This window comes from Nematolebias whitei, chromosome 19, assembly GCF_014905685.2.
Source record: "Nematolebias whitei isolate Nwh7 chromosome 19, NemWhi1, whole genome shotgun sequence".
Classification (NCBI taxonomy): domain Eukaryota; kingdom Metazoa; phylum Chordata; class Actinopteri; order Cyprinodontiformes; family Rivulidae; genus Nematolebias; species Nematolebias whitei.
This window is the reverse complement of record NC_056516.1, coordinates 9,369,110-9,394,497: the sequence shown is the minus strand read 5'-3', so window position 1 is coordinate 9,394,497 and position 25,388 is coordinate 9,369,110. Positions and strand designations below refer to the sequence as shown.

The following is a 25,388-nucleotide window of genomic DNA, read 5'->3' as shown; positions in this document are numbered from 1 at the left end:
CTCTTCGCCGCCAGACGCGGCTCCCAAGGCCTCTTCGCCGCCAGACGAGGCTCCTAAGGCCTCTTCGCCGCCATACGAGGCTCCCAAGGCCTCTTCGCCGCCAGACGCGGCTCCCAAGGCCTCTTCGCCGCCAGACGCGGCCTCCTCGGTCTCCTCGCCATCTGACGCGGCCTCCTCGGTCTCCTCGCTGCCAGCCGCGGCCTCCTCGGTCTCCTCGCCGCCAGCCGCGGCCTCCTCGTCCTCTTCGCCGCCTGCCGGGGCCTCCTCGCCGTCATCGCCGCCTGCCGCAGCCTCCTTGCCGTCATCGCCGCCTGCCGCGGTCTCCAAGTCGTCATCGCCGCCTGCCGCGGTCTCCAAGTCGTCATCGCCGCCTGCCGTGGTCTCCAAGTCGTCATCGCCGCCTGCCGCGGTCTCCAAGGTCCTACGAGTTGGACAGCCTCCCGGCCGCCCCCCTGAACGTGGGTCCCGTGATGGACGGCCTCCCGGCCGCCCTCCTGAACGTGGGTCCCGTGATGGACGGCCTCCCGGCCGCCCTCCTGAACGTGGGTCCCGTGATGGACGGCCTCCCGGCCGTCCTCCTGAACAATGACTCCAGGGACGGTCTCTTGACCGTTCAGATCTTTTGTGTTTTTCCTACTTGTGTCTTGCCTTAGTTCTTTCAGGTCCTTGTGTTCTTCCTTGTGTTTCCTCTGGCCCTCCACCCTTGCAGTGCCGCCCTCCACCCGCCCAGGTCCTTCGGGAGGGGTTTTTTTTGGGGACACCTGGAGGCGTCCTTGAGGGGGGGTACTGTAAGGATGGTACCATTTGCTGGTTCTGTTTGTGTCTGTGTTTCCCTAGTGTTTCCTCGTCAGTTTAATTGGTGCCACCTTTGTCTCGTCACAGCTGTTTGTAATCACGTCTCGTCTTGTCCATGTATTTAAGCCATCTGTTCTGTTTTGTTCCTCGTCGGGTCGTATTCGTTGGGTCTCTGTGTTCTCCTGCGTTCTCCTGCGTCTCCCCTGAGCTCTCCTGAGTCCTCCCTGAGTTTCCCTCTGAGCCTTCCATTTATATGTAAGTTTTGCTGCCACGTCAGCTGTTATTTTGTTCTTTATTCTCTATTAAAATACTTATTTTTGTAATCTGCCGAGCTGAGTCCTGTCTGCACTACTGGGTTCGTTCCTGTCCACCAAATCCTGACAGAGTTGTTAGAGGAAGACGCAAAACTTCAGTTTCCAAACCCATTTCTTTTAATGTGTTGCACAATGTCAGAATAAATAAGTACCAGTTTTACAAACCGAATTCCAAAAAAGTTGGGACACTAAACAAATTGTGAATAAAAACTGAATGCAATTATGTAGAGGTGCCAACATCTAATATTTTATTCAGAATAGAACACAAATCACAGATCAAAAGTTTAAACTGAGAGAATGTATCATTTTAAAGGAAAAATCTGTTGTTTCCAAATTTCATGGCGTCAACAAATCCCAAAAAAGTTGGGACAAGTCCATTTTTACCACTGTGTGTCACCCCCCCTTCTTCTTACAACACTCAACAGACGTCTGGGGACAGAGGAGACCAGTTTCTCAAGTTTAGAAATAGGAATGCTCTCCCATTCATGTCTAATACAGGCCTCTAACTGTTCAATCGTCTTGAGCCTTCTTTGTCGCACCTTCCTCTTTATGATGCGCCAAATGTTCTCTATAGGTGAAAGATCTGGACTGCAGGTTGGCCATTTCAGTACCCGGATCCTTCTCCTACGTAGCCATGATGTTGTGATTGCTGCAGAATGTGGTCTGGCATTATCGTGTTGAAAAATGCAGGGTCTTCCCTGAAAGAGATGACGTCTAGATGGGAGCATATGTTGTTCTAGAACCTGAACATAGTTCTCTGCATTAATGGTGCCTTTCCAGACATGCAAGCTGTCCATGCCACGAGCGTTCATGCAACCCCATACCATCAGTGATGCAGGCTTCTGAACGGAGCGTTGATAACAACTTGGGCTATCCTTGTCCTCTCAAGTCCGGATGACATGGCGTCCCAGTGTTCCATAAAGAACTTCAAATCGTGACTCATCTGACCACAGAACAGTCTTACATTTTGCCACACTCCATTTTAAATGACCCCTGGCCCAGTGCAAACGTCTGAGCTTGTGGAGCTTGCTTAGAAATGGCTTCCTCTTTGCACTGTAGAGTTTCAGCTGGCAACGGCAGATGGCACGGTGGATTGTGTTCACTGACAATGCTTTCTTGGAAGTATTCCTGAGCCCATTCTGTTATTTCCTTGACAGTGGCATTCCTGTTTGAGGTGCAGTGATGTTTAAGGGCCCGGAGATCACGAGCATCCAGTAGAGTTTTACGGCCTTGACCCTTACGCACAGCGATTGTTCCAGATTCTCTTAATCTTTTGATGATGTTATGCACGGTTGATGATGATAACTTAAAAGTCTTTGCTATTTTACGCTGGGTAACACCATTCTGGTATGCTGCACTATCTTTCTGCGCAACAATGGTGGAATTGGTGATCCTCTTACCATCTTGGCTTCTGAGAGACACTGACACTCTGAGAAGTTCTTTTTATACCCAATCATGTTGTCAATTGACCTAATTAGTGTTAATTGGTCTAGCTGTTCGTTATATGCTCAATTTCCTTTTTCCAGCCACTTATTGCTACTTGTCCCAACTTTTTTGGGATTTGTTGACACTGTGAAATTTTGAATCAACATATTTTTCCTTTAAAATGTTACATTTACTCAGATTAAACTTTTCTTCTGTCTTCTATGTTATATTACGTATAAAATATTGACATTTGCCATCTCCACATCATTGCATTCAGTTTTTATTCACAATTTGTTTAGTGTCCCAACTTTTTTGGAATCCGGTTTGTATTTTAATTTTTTTTTTTAGTTTGTGGTTCAGCTCATCATGCTGTCGCAGTGAAGTCAATCTGCAGGAGTTCATTGTCTGAATGTAGCTTTTAGATCCACATATATTATAAACCCATGCCACTTTAGCTGCAGCTCAAGTCTTCTTCCCCCTCATCAGTAAATGTAATGGTTTTCATCTGACACACTGACACATACAATGAAATTGCACGCAGGAAAATATCTACTTCCTCTCAGTGTCCCAGCAACCAGCACCAAACTTTGGTGAAATTTGAGTGAGGACATCACATGCGTCCATTTCTCTATTAATCAATCAATCAATCAATCAATCAATCAATTCAACTTTATTGTCCATAACATTCAATGAAATGGAGATTTGTCTTTGACATATGGCTTATAAAACAAAATAAAAATGTAATTAAAAACTCTAAAAAACTTAAAACCAAACGTTGCTAAATCAATTTAAAACATTCAGTTAAAACCATTCTAAAATACACAATACATTAGAATATGAAAACATCTCAGCAGACAGTGGTTTGTTATGTGAGGCTGCGTTTAAATAGAACCTTGTTAAGTACATTCACCGCAGAGGGAACAAATGACTTTTTTTAATTACCTTTAATTTTTTTACTGTAAATGGATATGAAAAAATAAAAGTTAATACAACTGTGCTTGTACTAATACTCTTAATAATCACACTTTTTGAAACTCAAAATCAAGTTAGTTCTCAACACTCACGCCATTAGATGCGAGCACATCCTCGGTCTCCTCCTCCTTTTGATCAATATGCACTTCAAATGGGTTTCCATCCTGAAGGAAGAGCTGGAATAGGGACAGCTCCTCCTGGGGCGGGACGGACGAGGACACAGACTGTCTGCTAGGGGAAATGGATGGAGAGCGACACTGCCCCATGAACTTGAACTCCTGGGATGGAGAGGATGGGATATTGAGATACAGGAGGCAGACAGGTGCCAAGAGATGAGAAGAAAACAGGGTTGAAAACAATGAAAGCAGAAAATAATAAAGACACGGTGGACTTCTGTAAGAAAACCACCTTGCAGATTAATTGCGCTGTTCAGAAAAATCTGCATTCAATAGACTGTTTGAAGGCTAATTTAACTGTTTAGTTTTTGCAGTGTATTCCAGAGCAAAACAGGGATAAAATCTAAAAAAAATAAGTATTAAAATCAAGTGATTTTCCCCCTAATATTAACTTTAGTTTTGATACAGAATGAGCTTAACATATTGACCAGATTATCAGTTTTTAGGCTGATTATAGTATAGACATGAAACTTTAGCTCAACACTTAGGAAAACACAAATAAAGCTGCTATATTCTAAAGGTTCCATTTCAAATGTTGCCCAAGCGTGTGGAAAATTTTATCTCACAGTGTACATATTAGAAGCAGACAACAGTCGTTTAATGTTCATCTATGTTACATAATGTGCAGTGATCACACACGTGCACACACACAAACACCACTGAGCTGAATGTACCAAGCTTCATACCCCTATGTAAATTTCACAACCTTAAAGTTTGCGAGTACTGAAGTGTGGGGGAAAACCTACTTCACTTCACCTTTTCAACCCAGTGATGTGTTTCTTACTTACATGGAGCTGGGCGATATTAAAGTTAGACTTGACTGGACACAGCTCCCACGTCTCATTTTCCAGAAACATCCTCAACTCCTCCAGCCGTGCTCTTTAGGGGATGTGCAAAGAAGAGAAAATAGAAAGAAATGGGCACAAAGAAAGGAGTTGTGAAGGCCACTGAATAAATACACAAACAAACAAATTCAGCAAAGGTTACTCATGCCCAGCTGGAAAAGAGGCGTGTCTTGTGACTTGCTTCGATTTGTCCACACATCAACACAGCACTCTGCCGCTCACCCGTCAGGTTAATATCAAGTCTTTTGGTGTGAAATGTCAAGGCAGTGCTGGCTTCAAACACTGCAGCACTGCTTTTTCTTGTTGTAAAGGTGTTTGAAATATGAGAAGTGATATAATACAGAAGCAAAGACTGAGATAAGGTAAGGGATGGGACTGACTTCAGCAAATATTTTCATACTGAATATTACCCTGAAGAATACGTTTGTCAGTGGATGGAATTAATGAAGTTCACTCATTTATTAATTCATCCACCAATACTAGTTCTGCCCTCACTTTACCCTGTTTACAGTAATATTAATCAGATACAGAAGAGTAAACAACTGCAAACACTTTCACTAACTCCTACTTAGAAGGATCAATTACCCTGACATGTATGGATTCGACTATAAAAACAGACAATCCAGTGGAGAGCATCCTGTGCTCCAGCATCAACGTGTGGCATGGAGGCTGCACAGCTGCAGAAAGAAAAGCTTTGCAGAGAGTGGTGAAGGCTGCACAGAAATCTGTTGGAGTCAGCCTCCCCACCATCACAGACATCTACACCTCCAGATGCAGAAAGAGGGCCACTGAGAGGGCATCATGAAGGACCCCACTCACCCAGCACACACACTTTTTTCCCCGCTGCCCTCAGGAGGGATGTTAAGGAGCATTAAGTGTAGAACCACTAGACTGAGGAACAGCTTCTACCCTGAGGCTGTTAGACTCATGAATCTCTAATCAGAATAATCACTGTGAAAAATCACATCATGCTGCTGCTGATCTGTTTCAATGTTGCTGCTGATCTGTTTCATGTTGCTGCTGATCTGTTTCATGTTGTTGTGTTCATTCGTACTCATCTGCTCACACAGACTCATGTTCGTGCTGCTGTTCGGTGTATTGTTTTTGTGCTACTAGTGCTTAGTGTATTTTTAGTTAACATTTTTCTTAGTTCATATCTTAGATCTTATTACTGTTTTTCTTCAACATTTTATACTTTTGTTGGATGTAACTGGGACCCTGTGTACACAATTTCGTTCCACCTCATGTACCACATGTGATGCGAATGACAATTAAGAAACTTGAATTCTTGAAAATCTAAAAAAAACACAAGCAAGGCTGTGAAAAGAAAGGATTCAGCACTCCCAGATCGATGCCATGTAAGTCCAAATGTGTAGTTAAAGGACTATAAAACTGAATACATAGATTGCATTAGTGCTGCATGTTTAAATTCCACTAACATGCTTTTTTTTTTTTTACTTTTGTAAATCTAATGTATTAACCAACACTGTTACTGCTTATCTCTATGCAAAATTTTACAACAGCTTAAAATCCACCAAAAAAGTGAACAGATTAGCATTATGTCATGACTTAAGTTTTAGACATGTTGTCTTTTCCAAAGTAGACAGCACATTTTTAATATCCATATTAAGTGTTTAAATTTAATGCATACTGAACAGAGTATTGGAAGCCGCCTCAGGTGCAGTGCAGATATCAGGCCCCGATGCTGCTGCTCTACTGCTCCTCCTCATTCTTTTTCTTGCTCTTGGGGTCCATCACATCTGACTCGCTTTTCCAGTTACTGGTGCAATTTCACACCAAGATCACCTCCATCTCATCTCAAACTTTGTGTTGAATCCCATTATGTCTATTCTCGTTTTCTCTCTCTTTTTCATGATTTTCTCTCTTAAAAGAGCTGATTGTGAAAAAGAATGTACAGTAAACTTAGTTTTAAGGTTGTCAGGGTGTTATATAGTAAAGACAGCATGTACAAGACATTTATGTAATGTTTATTGTTTCAATGAAAAGCAGACTCCAATGTGTTGCTTTTATTGTCTAGCAGCCAACTGTAACAAAATCAGCTGTATTTTTCACATGAACCAAAAAGGCAACTGGCCCTTCTCACCTGTGATAGTTCTTAAAGTAGTTAACACTCTGGCGTTTGATGGACTCCTGCAGGACTTCTGACTTACTGCCACAGAACTCCTCACCAACCTGCATCAACCTGAACGTGAACATGACAGTGGGAGAGCAGTATATTATCAAAAACAAGCTCGTAGACGCAAACCCTGGTTAGTTTTACTGCTGTGTTAGTCTGATGTACGGACAGTGTTTACGATAGTTACGGTGAAAACGTTCTTGTCTTTATAAATGTGACCTATCAGGCAAGAGACCGATACTGCTGGAGTGGGAAGAAAATCTGCATCTACAGAAAGAACAGCCTGACTGATATAACAGGGCGGGACAAGAGAAAGTTTATGGACATGCAGATGTACGAATGAAGACTAAACCATATGTCTGTCTTTCAAAAGGCGTATTAAAATGTTAGCAGAGATTTTTCTTCCAGCACAATCCACATGAATACCAAAGATACTTATTATAATGATGGAGGAATAAACACACGTCAGTCATCAGCTTCCTGGATCATAAACATTGCCTTTTATTAAGCTCTCGCGTTATATACTCTCAGAACAGGAAGTGCCCTTACAAAATAAAATAACAACATTAATGACAAATGAGACATATTGCATATCAACAATGACTAAATTATAAGTTTAGGTAACTTTTAACTTTTTCTAAACAATGTTTCTAAACGCTCTAAAAGAGCACAGAATGTCATGATTTCAGCTCTCTGCCTCCTCTGCTCTTTCCCACTTTCGAGCTCTCTTGGCCACGCCCACTTCTCAGCTCTGAATGGAGAACAGCTGATCAGCTGCAGCAGGAAGTTTATCCTGCAATTAGGGCTGCACAAATGTACAAAAGGTGCTCAATAATTTAAAATAATTTATTTTAAATACAAATTTCATGCCGATCATGCAGCTCATCCACCAATCAGCCAATTGTGTGTCATGTCCAGTCTTATTTTGAAAAAACTGTGCTAGAGTGAGTCCGCGATAAATGAACCGCGAAGAAGCGAGGGACTACTATACTCAAAATATTGATCATATTACATATATACTTTATTTACCAATATACGTAAAATGACTCAATACAAAACTGAGATTTTTTTATTTATTTTGTGAACCAGAGACACTGATAGACCATATGTCTCCACCTTCCCTTATTGTTTTTGTAGTTTTACAGAAGCTGCCATGTTGTATTTTTGGAATCAGCACTAGTTCATTAGCAATGCTGGGCTTTAAGTCACGCCTACTCCCCACCACACAATCACAGCGTTACATAAACTTTCTCTTATGCATGAAACAACTAAAGCTTAAACTTGTTAGAAAAATGAATGGCCACACAGCAGTAAGGTTAAAAGTCAACACAAGCTTATCCAAGGTGTGTTTCATTTGTTTAACGACAGCAAAGTCACGTTTATTTGCATGAAGGAGACGGGAGTTAAAATAAAACTTGTGCTGGAACCAGCCGACAGGGACCGTTGGTCCAATAACAGCTTTGACTTCCACCTTCATGTGAACGGACTTGAAATATACAGTCATTAAAGTGAACTTTTACAACTTATATGTTTTTTCTCTTTTTTTTTCTCCTTCCCATGGGCTCACCACCTGTGGGAGGGGCCAAAGGGGTAGGATGCAATGTGGGATGGGTGGTGGCCGAGGGCGGGGACCTTGGCGGTCTGATCCTCCGCTACAGAAACTGGCTATTGGGACGTGGAATGTCGCCTCACTGGTGGGGAAGGAGCCTGAGATGGTGTGTGAGGCTGAGAGGTTCCGGCTAGAAATAGTCGGACTCACCTCTATGCATGGCTCTGGCTCTGGAACCAGTTTCCTTGAGAAGGGCTGGACACTCTTCCACTCTGGATTTGCCCCTGGTGAGAGGCACAGAGCAGGAGTGGGCATACTTATTGTCCCCCAACTTGGTGCCTGTGTGTTGGGGTTAACCCCGGTGAATGAGAGGGTGGCCTCCCTCCGCCTACGTGTGGGGGGACGGGTTCTGACTGTCGTTTGTGCTTATGCACCAAACGGCAGTTCAGATTATCTACCCTTTTTGGAGTCCTTGGAAGGGGTACTGGAAAGTGCACCTCCTGGGGACTCCCTTGTTCTGCTGGGGGACTTCAATGCTCATGTGGGCAATGACAGTGAGACTTGGAGGGGTGTGGTTGGGAGGAACGGCCCCCCTGATCTGAACCAGAGTGGTGTTCTGTTGTTGGACTTCTGTGCTCGTCATGGATTGTCAATAACGAACACCTTGTTCAAGCATAAGGGTGTCTATATGTTTTCTTGGCACCAGGACACCGTAGGTCGCAGTTCGATGATCGACTTTGTCATTGTCTCATCTGATCTGCGGCCACATGTCTTGGACACTCGGGTGAAGAGAGGGGCGGAGCTGTCCACTGATCACTACCTGGTAGTACGTTGGCTCCGATGGTGGGGGAGGATGCCGGTCAGACCTAGCAGACCCAAACGTATTGTGAGGGTTTGCTGGGAATGTCTGGCAAAGTCTCCTGTGAGACAGAGTTTTAACTCCCACCTCCGGGAGAACTTCGAACATGTTCCGGCGGAGGTGGGGGACATTGAGTCTGAGTGGACCATGTTCCATGCCTCTATTGTCGAGGTGGCTTACCGGAGCTGCGGCCGGAAGGTTGTCGGTGCCTGTTTCCGCTGCAACCCTCGAACCCGATGGTGGACACCGGCAGTGAGGGATGCTGTCAGGCTGAAGGAGCCCTATCGGGCCTTTTTGGCCTCTGGGATCCCAAAAGCAGCTGATGGGTACCGGCAGTCCAAGCGACATGCGGCTCGGGTGGTCGCTGAGGCAAAAACTCGGGCATGGGAGGAGTTCGGAGAGGCCATGGAGAATGACTTCTGCACAGCTTCGAGGCGATTCTGGTCCACCATCTGGCATCTCAGGGGGGGAAAGTGGTATACCACCAACACTGTTTATAGTGGGAGTGGTGTGTTGCTGACCTCAACTCGGGATGTTGTGGGTTGGTGGGCAGAATACTTTGAAGACCTCCTCAATCCCACCGGCACGTCTTCCACTGAGGAAGCAGAGCCTGGGGACTCTGGGTCGGGCCCTCCAATCTCTGGTGCTGAGGTCACCGAGGTGGTTAAAAAGCTCCTCGGTGGCAGGGCCCCAGGGGTGGATAAGATTCGCCCAGAGATTCTTAAGGCTCTGGATGTTGTAGGGTTGTGTTGGCTTACGCGACTCTGCAATATTGCGTGGACATCGGGGGAAGTTCCCCTGGATTGGTAGACTGGGGTGGTGGTCCCCCTATTCAAAAAGGGGGACCGTAGAGTGTGTTCCAACTACAGGGGAATCATGCTCTTAAGCCTCCCTGGTAAGGTCTAGTCGGGGGTTCTGTAGAAGAGGGTCCGTCGGATAGTCGAACCTCAGATTCGGGAGGAGCAGTGCGGTTTTCGTCCTGGCCGTGGAACACTGGACCAGCTCTACACTCTCAGCAGGGTCCTGGAGGGTGCGTGGGAGTTTGTCCAACCGGTCTACATGTGCTTTGTGGACTTGGAGAAGGCGTTCGACCGCGTCCCTCGGGGAACCCTTTGGGGGGTACTCTGGGAATATGGGGTACTGGGCCCTTTGATATGGGCTGTTAGGTCCCTGTATGACTGGTGTCAGAGCCTGGTCCGCATCGCCGGCACTAAGTCGGGCTTGTTCCCAGTGAGAGTTGGACTCCGCCAAGGTTGCCCTTTGTCACCAATTCTGTTCATAACTTTTATGGACAGAATTTCTAGGCACAGCCAAGGTGTTGAGGGGATCCATTTTGGTGGCCTTAGGATTGTGTCTCTGCTTTTTGCAGATGATGTGGTCTTATTGGCTTCAAAAAATCATGATCTACAGCTTTCGCTGGAGTGGTTCGCAGCCGAATGCGACATGGATGAAGATCAGTTCCTCCAAATCCGAGGCTATGGTCTTGAGCCGGAAAAGGGTAGGGTGCCCTCTCCGGGTCAGGGAGGAGGTCCTACCCCAAGTGGAGGAGTTCACGTATCTTGGGGTCTTGTTCACGAATGAGGGAAAAATGGAGCGTGAGATCGATAGGTGGATAGGTGCAGCGTCTGCAGTGAAGCAGGCGCTGTACAGGTCTGTCATGGTGAAGAGAGAGCTGAGTCAAAAGGCGAAGCTCTCAATTTACCTATCGATCTACGTTCCCACCCTCATCTATGGTCACGAGCTTTGGGCTGTGACCGAAAGAATGAGATCTCGGATACAAGCGGCCAAAATGAGTTTTCTCCGCAGGGTGTCTGGGCTCTCCCTTAGAGATAGGGTGAGAAGCTCGATCATCCGGGAGGGACTCAGAGTAGAGCCGCTGCTTCTCCATGTCGAGAGGAGCCAGTTGAGGTGGCTTGGGCATCAGTTTAGGATGCCTCCAGGACGCCTCCCTGGTGAGGTGTTCCAGACACGTCCCACCGGGAGGAGGCCCAGAGGAATACCCAGGACACGCTGGAAGGACTATGTTTCTTGGCTGGCCTGGGAACACCTCGGGATTTCCCCGGAAGAGCTGGCCCAAGTGGCTGGGGAGAGGGAAGTCCGGGCCTCCCTGCTTAGGCTGCTACCCCCGTGACCCGACCCCAGATAAGCAGAAGAAAATGGATGAATGGATGGATGGATGGATGGATGGATGGATGGATGGATGGATGGATGGACGTTTTTTTCTCTACATTTAAAATGGACATTTTGACTGTTTTACTTATTAAACCTTAAAATTCAAAACAGTTTCCTCAAATATTCCTCGTCAGGGTTAACTAACTTGTTTAAATATATTTTTAATCAATTTTTTTTTTTTTTTGTTGTTTTTTAGTCTATGTTTTATTCTCTCTAGTTGTTTTATATTGTAGCACTTTGAGATTGTAAAATGTAAAGTACAGTACAAATCAAATAAATTATATTTTTTTTATTGGATTTACAGTGTAATTAATCACTTCTGCTTTTATTATTTTTAACAGGCTTTTTTTTTGTATTTTGTGTTATAATTGAATTATTTCAAAAATGTTTCTCTAAGCTATGTGTAAAAGTAATTTGCATTAGCTTTTTCTATAAAATTATGTAAAAAAATAGAACTTGCAGTGCCTTTTGTTGAAACATTAATGCTCACGCTTACTGATGCGTAATATTATTAACTTGTAATTTAAATAAATACAAAAAGAAAGAATCAAAGTGAAGATGGTTTTAACACAACCACTCATTTGTATTTTAGTTAAAGTAGGTGAAAATATATTTTAGAAGATAGTTACACTATCATTGTTTTATCAACTAACACCAATAATTTATCTGGATTTAATGACAGAACCAATTAATTTGCATACATAAAATTTAAGGCTTGAACATGAATGTTGTGACCATGATATTCTTTCCATTTAAAGCAGAAAACTGACCCCTTCAAACTGACCAGACTTCTTTGTGAAACATGTATGAGCTGAGCAACAATGATCTGGATCATAAATGAAAAACTAAAATGAAGGTGAGTACATTTCTATTTGGTGTCCATTAATTTAAAATTAATTTTCAGCAATGCATGACTTTAATCAAAGTCAATTTAATAATTCTGTGGTGAAATTAGCTTAATAATTTCAGCTTTTGTGTTATTAAAGAAAAACGTTTAATTTCATGTGTGTGCGTGTAGTGAACGTGTGACAGAACAGATGAGTATTGTGACTTTAGGAGGCTTTAGGAGAAGGTTCTGCTGTTCAACCTGATTAATATGAAACAAGAAGAAGAAGACAGCCACAGCAAGACAATGACCAATAAGTGGGAACGAGAATGAGTCAGCCGCGCTGATCTCGAGGCGTACCTGCTGATGACATCCAGTACCACGATGAAATCATCATATTTGAAGTTAGACATGTCCGTACCCAGAATGTACGCCTTTACTTTTAACTGGACATCCTGAGGAAAGGGACAGAGTAAAACAAAGAGGTGATTGGTAATTTATGGGATGAGGATTTTAAGTGAGGTGAAAACCTGAAAGAAAATAGTTAAATTGGATAAAAGAATGTTAGAAGCACAAAGGCAGCCAGAGATAATGCTTCTTTACAAACCTGCCAAATCCGTGTAAGTCCGTGCTCAAGCTTTTTCTTCACGTAGCTTCGGTCCACACTCAACTCATCAGACTGTGCTGCTGCATCCTCTACAGGCAAACAATAAGGACACAATGAAAGATTAGAAAACTAAGAGACAAAATGATAACTCTTTATATAAGGTCCAGTGCTTCTTGCATGTTACAGCCGATGAAAAGAAACTGATATATCTGCTTCATTGTGAATGTGCACAATGAAACTGGACTATATCATTCTCCATTGCTGTAACATGGGAAAAATATAACACTGTATTAATAGCTTTAACAAAGTACATCATTTTATTGTAATTAAAAGCAGATTACTGATATAAAACACTGTTTACTGTCACCTGAGAACAGCTGTCAAAGGTGGATGCCTGTCAGCATGAGGACTGTGAAACTCATAAACCCCCTACAAAGGTGAAAGACTGACAGCAGCTTAAAGCCCGAAAGGACAACGCTGGGCGACCAGCAGCAGATGTTAGAGCCATGTTTACTGTCAGACATGATTCCTCCTGTATCATCAGCTCACTATCTTTCTATTGTTTTCATCGTCTCAGACAGACAACCGTGAGGTGCAGAGTCAGAGCAGCATCAATACTTCCCCTTAGCTGAAAATTGCTTCAATAAATCTCAAGCTGCTTCCTCTGTATGAAATGGATTTTTTGGAAAAGCCAGAAGCTGTAAGGCTGTATGTGAACAAGAAACCGACTGTCAATCCAGCTATACATAACATTACTGGATGCATTGATTATCACTGGTTTGCCTGGTTGAGGATAAATTCATGCAGGTCTAATAAAGACACAAACTGCATCTCTGTCGTGGTTTTAAAGTTCTAACAATTTTGATTTTGTTCTATAAAACCAAAGCTTTCCTACAGATACCTTTTGAAAAATACTCCAGAGACCCTATATCACTGGTCATATTTGGAGTCATATATTTTTGACGGAGCTGTTGGAAACAATTGTGCGTTCACTAAAAAATCAAAGAAAGCAAGGCTGGGGAGACATCTTGACATGGCGTCTTGACATACAGGGTTTCAATTTAATGAGAGCAACGATAGCTCTGGAAGTCACTGACTCTGAGGAACAGAGAGCCAAAGAAGTGGTGGTAGTGAAAGGTGGGGGAAGTGAAAGTGTCTGTGAAAGCTGAAAACTTTGATAAATGTGAGAAAGCAGAGGCAGCTAATGATTAATTGATTAGGCAATTTGTACAAAACTGAAATGAATAGTTACTGCTACTGCAGCATTAAATACTTAATCCAGCAGTTATCAATCCCCTAACACTCATCTCTGTTCTTACAAATAGGAAATGTTGATTTTGAGCCCAAAAATAGGTTGGGGTGGGACTCTATATTTTTTCTTCATTCATTTAATTGTGATTTAAGAATATGGTAATCTGTGCAGAAGAAGCTACAATATGAAGTGGACAGTTGCTATATTAAGTTAACTGAGATGATAATGGTTTGAGCCAGACTGTGATTATCAAGAGAAAGCCAAACTACTGTAATTATACAGCATCATATGTGAGTGGATGTATTAGAATGATCGCATATTCTCTTATAATTACATTCAATAACATTAGAAAAATAACCTTTACTGTATAGGCCAGTCGCAATAAACGATAAATTGATTAATTGCATGATGAATGAAAATTATCTACCTCATTTATATTTATTAGCTTTTTCGTTTCTTCGTGTCTCTTTCTATTGAAGACAATGGATGACAAAAGACTCAACTCCGGTGTTCTTCACTGACCCCTCCCTTTCTCTTTTCTTTAAAATCTGTTTCAATCGTCCAAAATCGCGTTTTTGGACGATTAAAAGCAGCTAAGCTGAGAAGCTAAGCTAACAGGCCAACCTCGGGAATAAACCTCCGTCTTGTTGAAACTCGTGCTTTCATGTAAAAAGTTGTTGAGTCTTATACTGTCATCAGGTAGTCAAAAAAGGTACTACACACCAAACAAATCAACATTTCTTCTAAAAATTGACAATTAATTATCGTTAAATTTCAAACAATATTATCGTTTCTCGCAATAATTTCTGAAACAATTAATCACCCAGCAACCTTTGTTATCCTGACAGGCTGATTACTGTATGTTAATGACAGTTTATGTGGCACTTTAAAACAACAATGGCTGCACCAAAGTGCTGTACTGAAAAAATGTCAACGCAAAGAATAATAAAAGAATACAACTACAAATCTTAAATGATAAAAACAAAGAAGTAAAATCATTCACAAAGTACAGATAACATCAAGTTGTCAGGGTCAACTTCAGCCAAATAGTGAATAAAAGTGGGTCTTAAAGAGCACCTCAAGATTTTCCAAGGTCTGAGCAGATCTTAAATGTCAATTATTTCATGAAACAAAGCCTCTGCAAAGCACGACCTCTACTCTAAAGGTTAGATCTTGGAACGTCTAAAAACAATTGACCTCAGTTGTTTTAAAAGATCCTGGAGACAAAATGCAGTCAGATTATTAAGAATCTCAAAAACTAACGAGAAAATCTTAAAATCAATCCTCTGGAGTAAGGCTAACGCTACGGTTATGTGCTCACACCTTCTTGTTCCTGGTAAAAGTCATGCACCAGTGTTTCACATCTTCTGCAGATGATAAAGAGAGGATTGATGGATAATATGAGCATTTAAGGAATGTGATCAGCTGGTATGCTAATATTAATAATAATAAACTTTATTTCTATAGCACCTTCCAACAACGCCTTGCATTGACCAAGGTGCTTTACAAGATAAAACAAGATTAAAAACAGGACACAATAAATCAGTGCAAATTAAAAACACAGCCAGAATAAAAGAAGGTAAAAGAGATAAAATAAATAAATAAATACTAAATACTAAACTACTAATAGTTAAACATTAAAAGCCCTTTTAAATAAGTATGTTTTCAGTTTGGCTTTGAACAGAGCCAGATCAGAGATGGCACGCAGCTCATAGGGAAGAGTATTCCAGGCTGTTGGGCCTGTAACAGAAAAGGACCGGTCCCCCCAGTGTTTGCACCTTGAGCGAGGCACCACCAGAAGATTTTGACCAGCAGACCGTAAAGCTCTGCTGGGCTGGTGGACTTTCAAAAGTTCTGAAATATAAGGTGGTGCAAGGCCATTCAAAGCTTTAAAAACGAACAGTAGCAGCTTCATTCATGCAGTTTATTGTTAAGCATTGAGCGAGCCGCTTGTGGCAGGTATAAGTGGGTAGCTGTGTTGCAGGTCTATCAAAGACTGAATAAAAACATCATTAGGAATGGATCATTTGTTTCACTGAATTTATCACTGTAGAAAATTTTATATCTAGTGTTTCTGCAGAGAAAAAAGTTAATAACAACATATATTTTACACCGTTAAATAATCACAAGTTATTGTAAAATAAATACTTCAAAAAGCACCAGACATCTAACCAAAACTTTAAATAAAATGTAGATTGTCAAATTATACTTCAAACTATTGTTTAGCTGCTCTCCTTTTGCACAGAGCTATTTCTCAATTACTTAAGCACATTCTCCTGCTGCTGTCAGTGTTGTTTTATGCTGCTGAAATTGTCAGTATTTAAACAACCTCCCAAGGTTAACCAAATATAAAGTATTGCTCCTCTAAGAGCAAAGAAATAAACAGTAGGGAAAGTCAACCGTTGCTTGTCCTTCAGTTATAAACAGTAGTTGACATTTAGAGGATATGTAAGTAAAAGAGTTTTGTCATTCCAAATAAAAATAAAGAAAACACGAGCCTTGACTCGTTTTCAAACTACAAGGGTCTATACATGGCTTGTATAATCTAGAACTGTTCTGCAAGAGAGAAGTCAAAAAGGTTAAATTTGGATTTTCCAAACAGATTAAACTGTATTCATCAGATAAATCTGATAAGGGACGTAGTGTATCTCAACTGCAGACCATTACTTAATGGAAGATTTTCCAACAGTCATGATTAAAAGCACCTCTTCATTAATCTAAGGTAGCTCCTCCCACTTTCAAATAAACAAGCTTTAAATAAAAATGTGAAAACCAAAAGAATACAGGGGTTGAGGTCGCCTCCGCACTGAGGACACGTGTGACAGACACTCACAAAGTGAGATGACAAATGTACCCAATCAGAGTAAATATAGTTTCCCCTTCAAGCAAGATGGCACCTAATGAAGCCCAGGGAGAACAATGAATGTCACCAACCATTCAAGACATCCTCTGTGCCAATATCTTTCCACCAAATGAAAAGTGTACAGCAAAAAAATAAATAAATAAATTGGAGAGAATATTGTCATTTACCTCTAATATAGTACAGCTTGCAAAACATGTGCCAGAAGGTGAAAAGTGCAATAAACTGCAATAAAACATATTTCCTACAGTACATTAATGGGAAAAAATCAGCTACTCGTGGAGACTGCTGCTGCCTTGGCAACAGTGCTTCTGGAGGGTGATATTTTCACATCTGGCTGACTCTGGACTGATGCAGTGTGCCATCATCCTTCTTGCCTTGGTGGGCTGTAATTGAGTATTTTCCATAAACTATGCGTATTTAATTAAAGTCAAGTCAAATTTATTCATAGAGCACATTTTAAAACAACAGTTTGTTAACAAAATGCTGAATAATACAAGACAAAGATTAAAAGAAAAAAACAATAAAACAAATGAATTAAAAAGCATCAGAAGAAAATAAACATAGAACAAAGAACAATAAAATACTAAAACAACTCACACTGGGTAAAAAGAAATCAGTGAAAACTGTTGGTTTTTAAAAGATATTTAAAAACAGGAAGTGAAGAGGCCTGTCTGATGTGGAGGGCAGCTTGTTTCAAAGTTTAGGAACCATGCCTGAAAAAGCCTGATCTCCTCTGAGCTTCAACCAAAAGCAGCTGATCAGATGATCTCAGTGCTCGAGAAGGAGCATGAGGTTCAAGAAGGTCAGAGAAATAAGAGGGTGTAAGGCCATTTAGACATTTCTAGAATACAGTTGTCCATCTCTACTTCTTGGTTCATTTATCACGGACTCGCTCTTTTGCAGTTGTTAAAAGTAAGATTGGACATGACACACAATTGGCTGACTGATGGATGAGCCGCATGATGTGCATGGAATTCTTTATTTAAAATACATTATTTTTAATTATTTAGCACCTGCTGAACCTGTGCGTAGCCCACAGGTGCAGGGAGAACCTCTCTCGTGCAGCATGTCATGATCTCCACTCTGCAGCGGAGAAAAGGGCGTGACTGAGAGCACTGGCAGGTGGCAAAGAGCTGAAATCATGACATTCTGTGCTCTTTTAGAGCATTTAGTTTAGAAACAATGATTAGAACATTGCAAGTGTAAGCGAAGGGTTTAAAAAGCCTTTATATACATACTTGTATACATATATATATATATATAAATAATATATACAGTACATACATATATACAAACATACATGCATACATACATACAAACATACATACATACATGCATATATATATATATATACATATATATATATATATATATATATATATACATATATATATATATATATATATATATATACATATATATACATATATACATATATATATACACGTACAGTACACATATACATATACACATACAGTATACATACACATACAGTATACATATACATACACATACAGTATACATATACATATAAACACATATATATATACATATATCCACATATATATATACATATAAACACATATATACATATACATATAAACACATATATACATATACATATAAACACATATATACACATATACACATATATATATACATACATATATACACATATACACATATATATATACATATATACATATATACACATATATATACATATATACACATATACACATATATACACATATGCATACATATATACACATATATATACACATATGCATATATACATATATACACACATATATATACACATATGCATATAATAATAATAATAATAATAATAATAATAATGTCATCACAATGTCAGCACTGTATGTTTCCATACGATGGCGAAATTAGTCTCTGCATTTAACCCATCCACCACCAGGTGGTGCAGTGGGCAGCTATTGAAAGCGCCCGGGGGACATTTTTGGGGATAAGGTGTGCTGCCCAAAGACACCACGTGATGTGCAGTGACTGGGGATCGAGCCTGGGACTTTTGGGTCCCAAGCCGGCTGCCCTGCCTCTACACCATCTCGGCCCCCATATATACACATATATATATACGCATATGCATATATACACATATATATATACGCATATGCATATATACACATATATATATATACGCATATGCATATATACACATATATAAACACATATGCATATATACACATATATATATATATATATATATATATACACATATATATACACATATGCATATAGACACACACATATATATATATACATATGCATATATACACATATGCATATATATACACATACAGTGGGGAGAACAAGTATTTGATAGACTGTTGATTTTTCAGGTTTTCCCACTTGCAAAGCTTGTAGATGACTGTAATTTTTATCATAGGTACTCTTCAACTGTGAGTGATGGAACCTAAAACAAAAATCCAGAAAAATACAATATATGATTTTTAAATAATTAATTTCCATTTTATTGTGTGAAATAAGTATTTGATCATCTATCAACCAGTAAGAATTTTGGCTCTCACAGACATGTTAGTTCTTCTTTAAGAAGCCCTCCTGTTCTCCACCCATTACCTGTATTAACTGCACCTGTTTGGACTCGTGACCTGTATAAAAGACACCTGTCCACACACTCAATCAATCAGACTCCAGCATCTCCACAATGCCAAAGACCAGAGAGCTGTGTAAGGACATCAGGGATAAAATTGTAGACCTGCACAAGGCTGGGATGGGCTACAGGACAATAGGCAAGCAGCTTGGTAAGAAGGCAACAACAGTTGGTGCAATTATTAGTGTAGTATGAACATATACTGATATATATTCATAAATTAAACGGATTCTTTCATTTTTCTGGACTGTATATAATGAACGTGCATTGAATTTAGAAATGTAACGTGAGACGTTAATTATCTTTGACTCACCAACGACAGTGGGTCATTTATTAACAGAATCAAAGTTTAACACATCACACATTTACATTAATTGGCAAAATATGGAAAATAACAACATGGCTAATTTAGCGAGTTTTACACGGAGTAAACAATACGGCGATTGTTTTCTAGCTAGCAGCATACAACAGACATTAACCACACGGCGGTGGTTGAAAAACTTTGCTTCAGACATTTCTAAAAATATCTGGATTAATTTCTACTTGATAGAAGAGTTTTAAAGATGGAAAGATGAAGTTTAGAGGGAGAAAAAGATGGATGAGGGAGAATGTTTGTGTCAGCATCAGAACGGCACTCTCCGGGTTTTCCCAGCTTCTTCCCCGGTACACTTAGGTGATAGAAATCTCTTTTACCTGGAGATGTCTCCTGGCGAAATTCCATTTAACGCACCCTTTCAGCGTCTCCGTAGGAACAGCTGTGAATCGTCCGAAGTAGTGACAGTACTTGTTCGACACAAATTCACCTCACGAGTGGACTTCACATGAGTGGAGTCCGTCAGAGTTCCCCTCAGAGGTGGAAGATATCATAATCCCAATACTCGGAAGAGCTTTGAATCATGGCTAGACTTCTGTTCTCCAAACTCGACTGCAAACTCGACTCCAAACTCGACTGGGTTGAACTAGGAAGTACCAACCTTTAAAGAGCTCTATTTCCGGTTCACTTGGGAGTTTCCTGATTGGTCGTTTCGACCAGACAGGGGTGTGTTTTTGTGACGTAAGAGGTCACTAGGAGTTAGAAAAACAGCAAGAATGTTATGGAACAGATTGAAAATGTTTTTCAGACAGACGAGAGGAATATTTAGACGAGTTGGCGGAAAACAGGTGCAAACAGGTGCCAGCTTCTCTATTTACGTCTGAGAGGATTTAAAAACATGACAGCTCGTTCCAACAACTTGTTTGCGTTTGACTCCAACCTTGGACCAACTTACACTGCTCATTCAAAGACAGAAAATCAGAAAATGCATAATTACTCTGTAACAGACCTTAACATGAATTCTAACTTTGCATGAGGATTAAAAATCATTATTACTGTTTCACAGTTAATTAAAAATGATTAGTTCACTGCAGCATCTAAAATGGTTTGAACTAAAAACACTTTGATTATCAAACATTTGTAAAATAGTAATGATAATAGAAAAGAGTGTTCTTTCACTTGAATTTTCAAGAAAGAAAGTCTCAGGATGGGTCAACCTGTATTTCTGGATTCAAATCAATGAAATGACAGCTTCTGTCCCATAAAGTCCTTAAGGTCAGGATTTGACCTTCAGGCCTAGTTCACTATAGTCCCCCCTTTGGAAATCATCGCCTGTCCATGGGGATGAATTCCAACATGAACTTACGCCTTTGAATGTTCTTGAGCTTGATGTAATCCAGCAAGGAAAACAAAAGTCAAAACTAATCCAGAAAGGAAAACAAAGTCAAAGGATGTAATCCACAATGTTTTTGTAATTCCATTGTGTTGATGGTAATTCCATAATGTTGTTGGTAATTCCATTGTAGCAATGCTTTAACCCCTTGGAAACAGAGTCTGTAATCCATTGGAAAAAGTCATATAATCCACAACGATTGGAAGTGTTGATTGATCAGCATACAGAGGGGTTCCCTTGAATTGAACTGAAGATGCGGCCACTGGATGAAGAGTGGAGACCAACGTCAGGATTGCAGGTCTCCTCCAGCGAAGGTCGTCGCTGGGTGGATGTCCAGTCTGTGCCGTTCTGGTTCAATGTGACATGCAATTATGTGGTTTAAGGTGGGCTTATGAAGGGGATTTTACATAAGGCCTTAAACTATATGCACCTGGTGTGTAAGCTATTATGGTTGGGAACAGCTACAACTACCAGTTAAGGGGTGGAACATGCTGAAAAGGGTAACTATAGGGGTTTATACCTATAGAAAAGGGTTCCAAACTATTTTTCCATTTCTAACTTGGTTTAAGTTAGCTTTACATGGCAAAAAATAGTTTGGTTCAATGGTCTGTTGTCTTTTAGACGAACGACTTGAGATTGGGTGTTTGGTTTCCCCATAAATGTTTTGGAAGTCTATGGCGAGACTCATCAAAAAGAATTAGCTATCCCCCCGAATAGAATTGTTCGAGTAGGTTCGGCTTACGTGTTGTGAGATCAATGTAGATTATGGTACTTAAGGTAGCAATAATATACATTGACTCCGCAAAGATTACAATTTAACGAATGAACTGCATGTTGGCATGGTTAAAGGCCTCTTAGTCTCTAACTTAACTACACAACAAAATTCATTCTTGCTTGGGGTGTTCAGAAACAATACCAAAAACCAATTAAACGATGTCTCAACATCGACAAAAACAGTGACTAAGCAACCAGTTAAACAACGTTTCAACATTGACAAAAGCAGTGATTAAGCAACTAGAAAACGACGTTTCGGTGCGCCACTCACTCTGAATGTCAGATTTGCTCACGTTATCGCGTCTGGTAGCATTACCCTAACTGGCGTCACCCCCCTTCGGTCATGGGAGACCGCGAACACGGGTGAGGACGTCGCTCCATGAGCTAAAGTTAGGCTGTCCTTGAGTAGTTTTAACTGTTTGCACAGCTGAAAGAGGACTTTAAGGTCTGGATCAGAATCCAGTTTACCTTTCGATGGAGTGTATTTGTCTGGGTCAGTCAGATACAGTGTCATCGATTTAATTGCAGGATCATCCAACTTCTGAAGTTGGGTGATGTCTGGGTCAGTTGAAAATGACTTTTCATATTTTAAAAGAACTTGGCCAAGTTTGTCTCTTTCTTCATCATATGTCAGAGCGTCGGCTTGGACGACCACCTGTTCAATCTGTGATGAGACTGATAAGGGTTCTTGCTCCTTGGGGAGCTCCAACAAATCCTTTTCTGAGTCATCGGACCTGTCTATGGGTAAGACACCATAGGTTTGAGGCCCTTGGTCGACGTCCTTGGTTGAGAAAAGAGCTATGGCCTGTGTTGGTTTTGTTAACCATACTGGCCCAGTTTCTTGACTCGGTACCAGGTTATCTGGGAGTCCTCCCAGAACTGGAATGCCTAGTTCAAAATCATGAAAGTCAGGTTCTGAGTGTTCAGCTTGCGATGACTCATCATCGGTTGTGTGTGAGTTTACCCCCCCTTCGTTCGATGAGGGGTTGGTGGAGGCAACGACAGCGATGTCTTGGTGTGTTCCACCGACATCTGTAATGTTGTCATTCGCGCCTTCAGATTTAGTAGTGATCACCTCACTACACAGCGTTCCAGGTTGGTTTCCCATTTCAGCGTTTTTCAAAGTTTCTAAAAACCTTTGTAGTTTCTCTGTCTCTTCCGAGCTCAGAGGTGTAGGGCCTTGTTCCTGGGACCTTTGTGATTTTATCGCCTCGGTTCGTTTCATCCGAGGTGGGAGACGGCTAGGTACGTCTTTTGGGGGTTCCTCTTCGGACTTCCCCTGATAATATGGGTCCTCTTGGATCCCATATCTTTGCGTCCTACGCACACCCCATATACGATAATCACGTTCATCCTCTGAAAGAGGAGCTTTTCTGTCCCAGCGTGCACCTTCATTACGTGGTTTGTTAGTTTGAAAATACTGCTTTTTCTCGCCTGTTTTAGGAGGTGGCAGAATGGGCTTAAAAGCAAAAGGTGTGTAATAGACTTTTGGAGGTGTTGGTGGATGATCCGGACTCTGTTCACGGTCTTCTCTGGATTCCAGACAACCTCGCCCCTCGTCATTACTTTTATATGTTGCCGCGGTTAGTTTCTCCTCACATGCTTTTAAGCGTTCCTGTGATGTTTGACATTCACTTTGTAAACGCATATATTGTTCGAGTAATAACTCTCTATCCATTTTGCGTTTGTCCAGATCTTTTTTAAGCACATCTATCTCAGTTTTGCAGCGGGAAACTTGTGACACTGTCACGACGTGATCCCGTCTTAATGCAAAGTATGATTCTTTCAGCAACATTGCCATTTTAGCCAGCTTTTCATAACTTGACATTGTAATTTCTGTAGAGGTCACACTCTCTGCAACCTCCTTCAGATTGTCCACTAACTCTTTTGGGTTCATGCTGTTCACCTGTTTGCCATATGGATGTAAGGATCCTGTCAGCAGCTTCAACGCTTTCTCTAAACAGTCCTTCATCTCATAAGGATCAAAATCTTTTTCTATCACACCTGTCATGGTCATTCACTGTGTAGCACTTTATCTGGTTAAAACAGTTGCCAGCTTCAGATATTTTTCAGGTAAATGTTTGTATTCAAGTGTCATTGAGTTTCACACTATTTTAAGCTCTGGGTTTACACAAAAGTACTGTTATAAGTCAACTTATTCAAATGTGGGCACCTGTCATAGGTTTTACCCCAATTCATGAATATTCAAGTAAATGCTTCTCTGCAGTGTTACTTTTAATGTGCTTATTTTTAACAGATACTAGATTACCAAGCCTCTCAGTGTTTTTTACTCTAAAGCACTGAATTTTTATAAACCTGCAATTTTTCTAAAAAGTCTCACAGCAACATCAGTTTAAAAACGCTTTTTTTTAAACCGTTCACTTCCAGAAATTCGCTATTTTAACAGTTACTCATCAACCCAGGTTGGGTGAAAAGAGAAAAGAAAATTGATTTTATGAGGAGCTTCAGTCTTTCTTCAGGAAAACTGTTATACTCCCCTTCTCCTGCCAATATCTTCTATTTCAAAATTAAATAAGAAGATATAATTGTTTAGGTGGTAAACAAATCATAAAAGTTTCCTTTTTCTGATATATTTACTCTTATTTAGTGATCTAGCAATTAAACGTGTACTATCTTTTAGCAAATGAGTAAACTTTATCAACTCTGTGAATATCTGTATCTGTATCTTTTAAAAAGTTTCTAATTTTTTATTTTGCACCTCTGTCATGAGGAATTACCAGTGAATAAAAGTTTTTGGTAAATGCCTGCTGCATAAATACCTTAATCACTTTTTAAATGCAAGATAACAGTGATAATTCAGCTTGAGGAACGTTTATTAACTCAAAAATTCGTCTTACAGAAAATAAACACGTTTAATTTCACTCAAAATAACCTAAAACGAAGTGAAACTGTGATTTCAAGTTTCTACAGGAGGGGGCAGTGTTAGCTTTCTACCAGCAGGAGCCTATGACGACTTCCTGTGGACGTTCTGTTGACATCCTGTCGTTAGCCGCTTAGCTTAAAATTAGCTTCAGCTAAACTCGGTTAAATCAACATTTCTGAACAGATTTCAAGCTAAAACGTGGCGTTGTTTCAACAAGCACGACTTTTTTGCATGAACATGAGTTTTTGGGGACATGTGGCAAATTTTATTTAGTGATTTTAAGCATAAGATATTAAGTTTCATTTTTCTGGTGTATCAAATACTTATTTCACACAATAAAATGGAAATTAATTATTTAAAAATCATACATTGTATTTTTCTGGATTTTTGTTTTAGATTCCATCATTCACAGTTGAAGAGTACCTATGATAAAAATTACAGTCATCTACAAGCTTTGCAAGTGGGAAAACCTGAAAAATCAACAGTCTATCAAATACTTGTTCTCCCCACTGTATATACATATACACACACATATATATATATATACATATATACACACATATATATACATATATACACACA

General features: G+C 40.5%; 1 protein-coding gene across 1 annotated transcript in view; it reads right to left on the bottom strand.

Annotated features, from left to right (window-relative positions):
• Positions 1-25,388, bottom strand: part of vps50 (VPS50 EARP/GARPII complex subunit) — a 154,239-nt gene that overhangs the window by 15,706 nt on the left and 113,145 nt on the right. The window contains exons 13-17 of the mRNA XM_037693617.1: positions 12,678-12,766; positions 12,431-12,525; positions 6,632-6,730; positions 4,471-4,561; positions 3,599-3,784 (exon numbers count right to left, since the gene is read on the bottom strand). Of these exons, the coding sequence (XP_037549545.1) occupies positions 3,599-3,784; positions 4,471-4,561; positions 6,632-6,730; positions 12,431-12,525; positions 12,678-12,766 (560 nt within the window). The remainder of the gene's footprint in view (positions 1-3,598; positions 3,785-4,470; positions 4,562-6,631; positions 6,731-12,430; positions 12,526-12,677; positions 12,767-25,388) is intronic.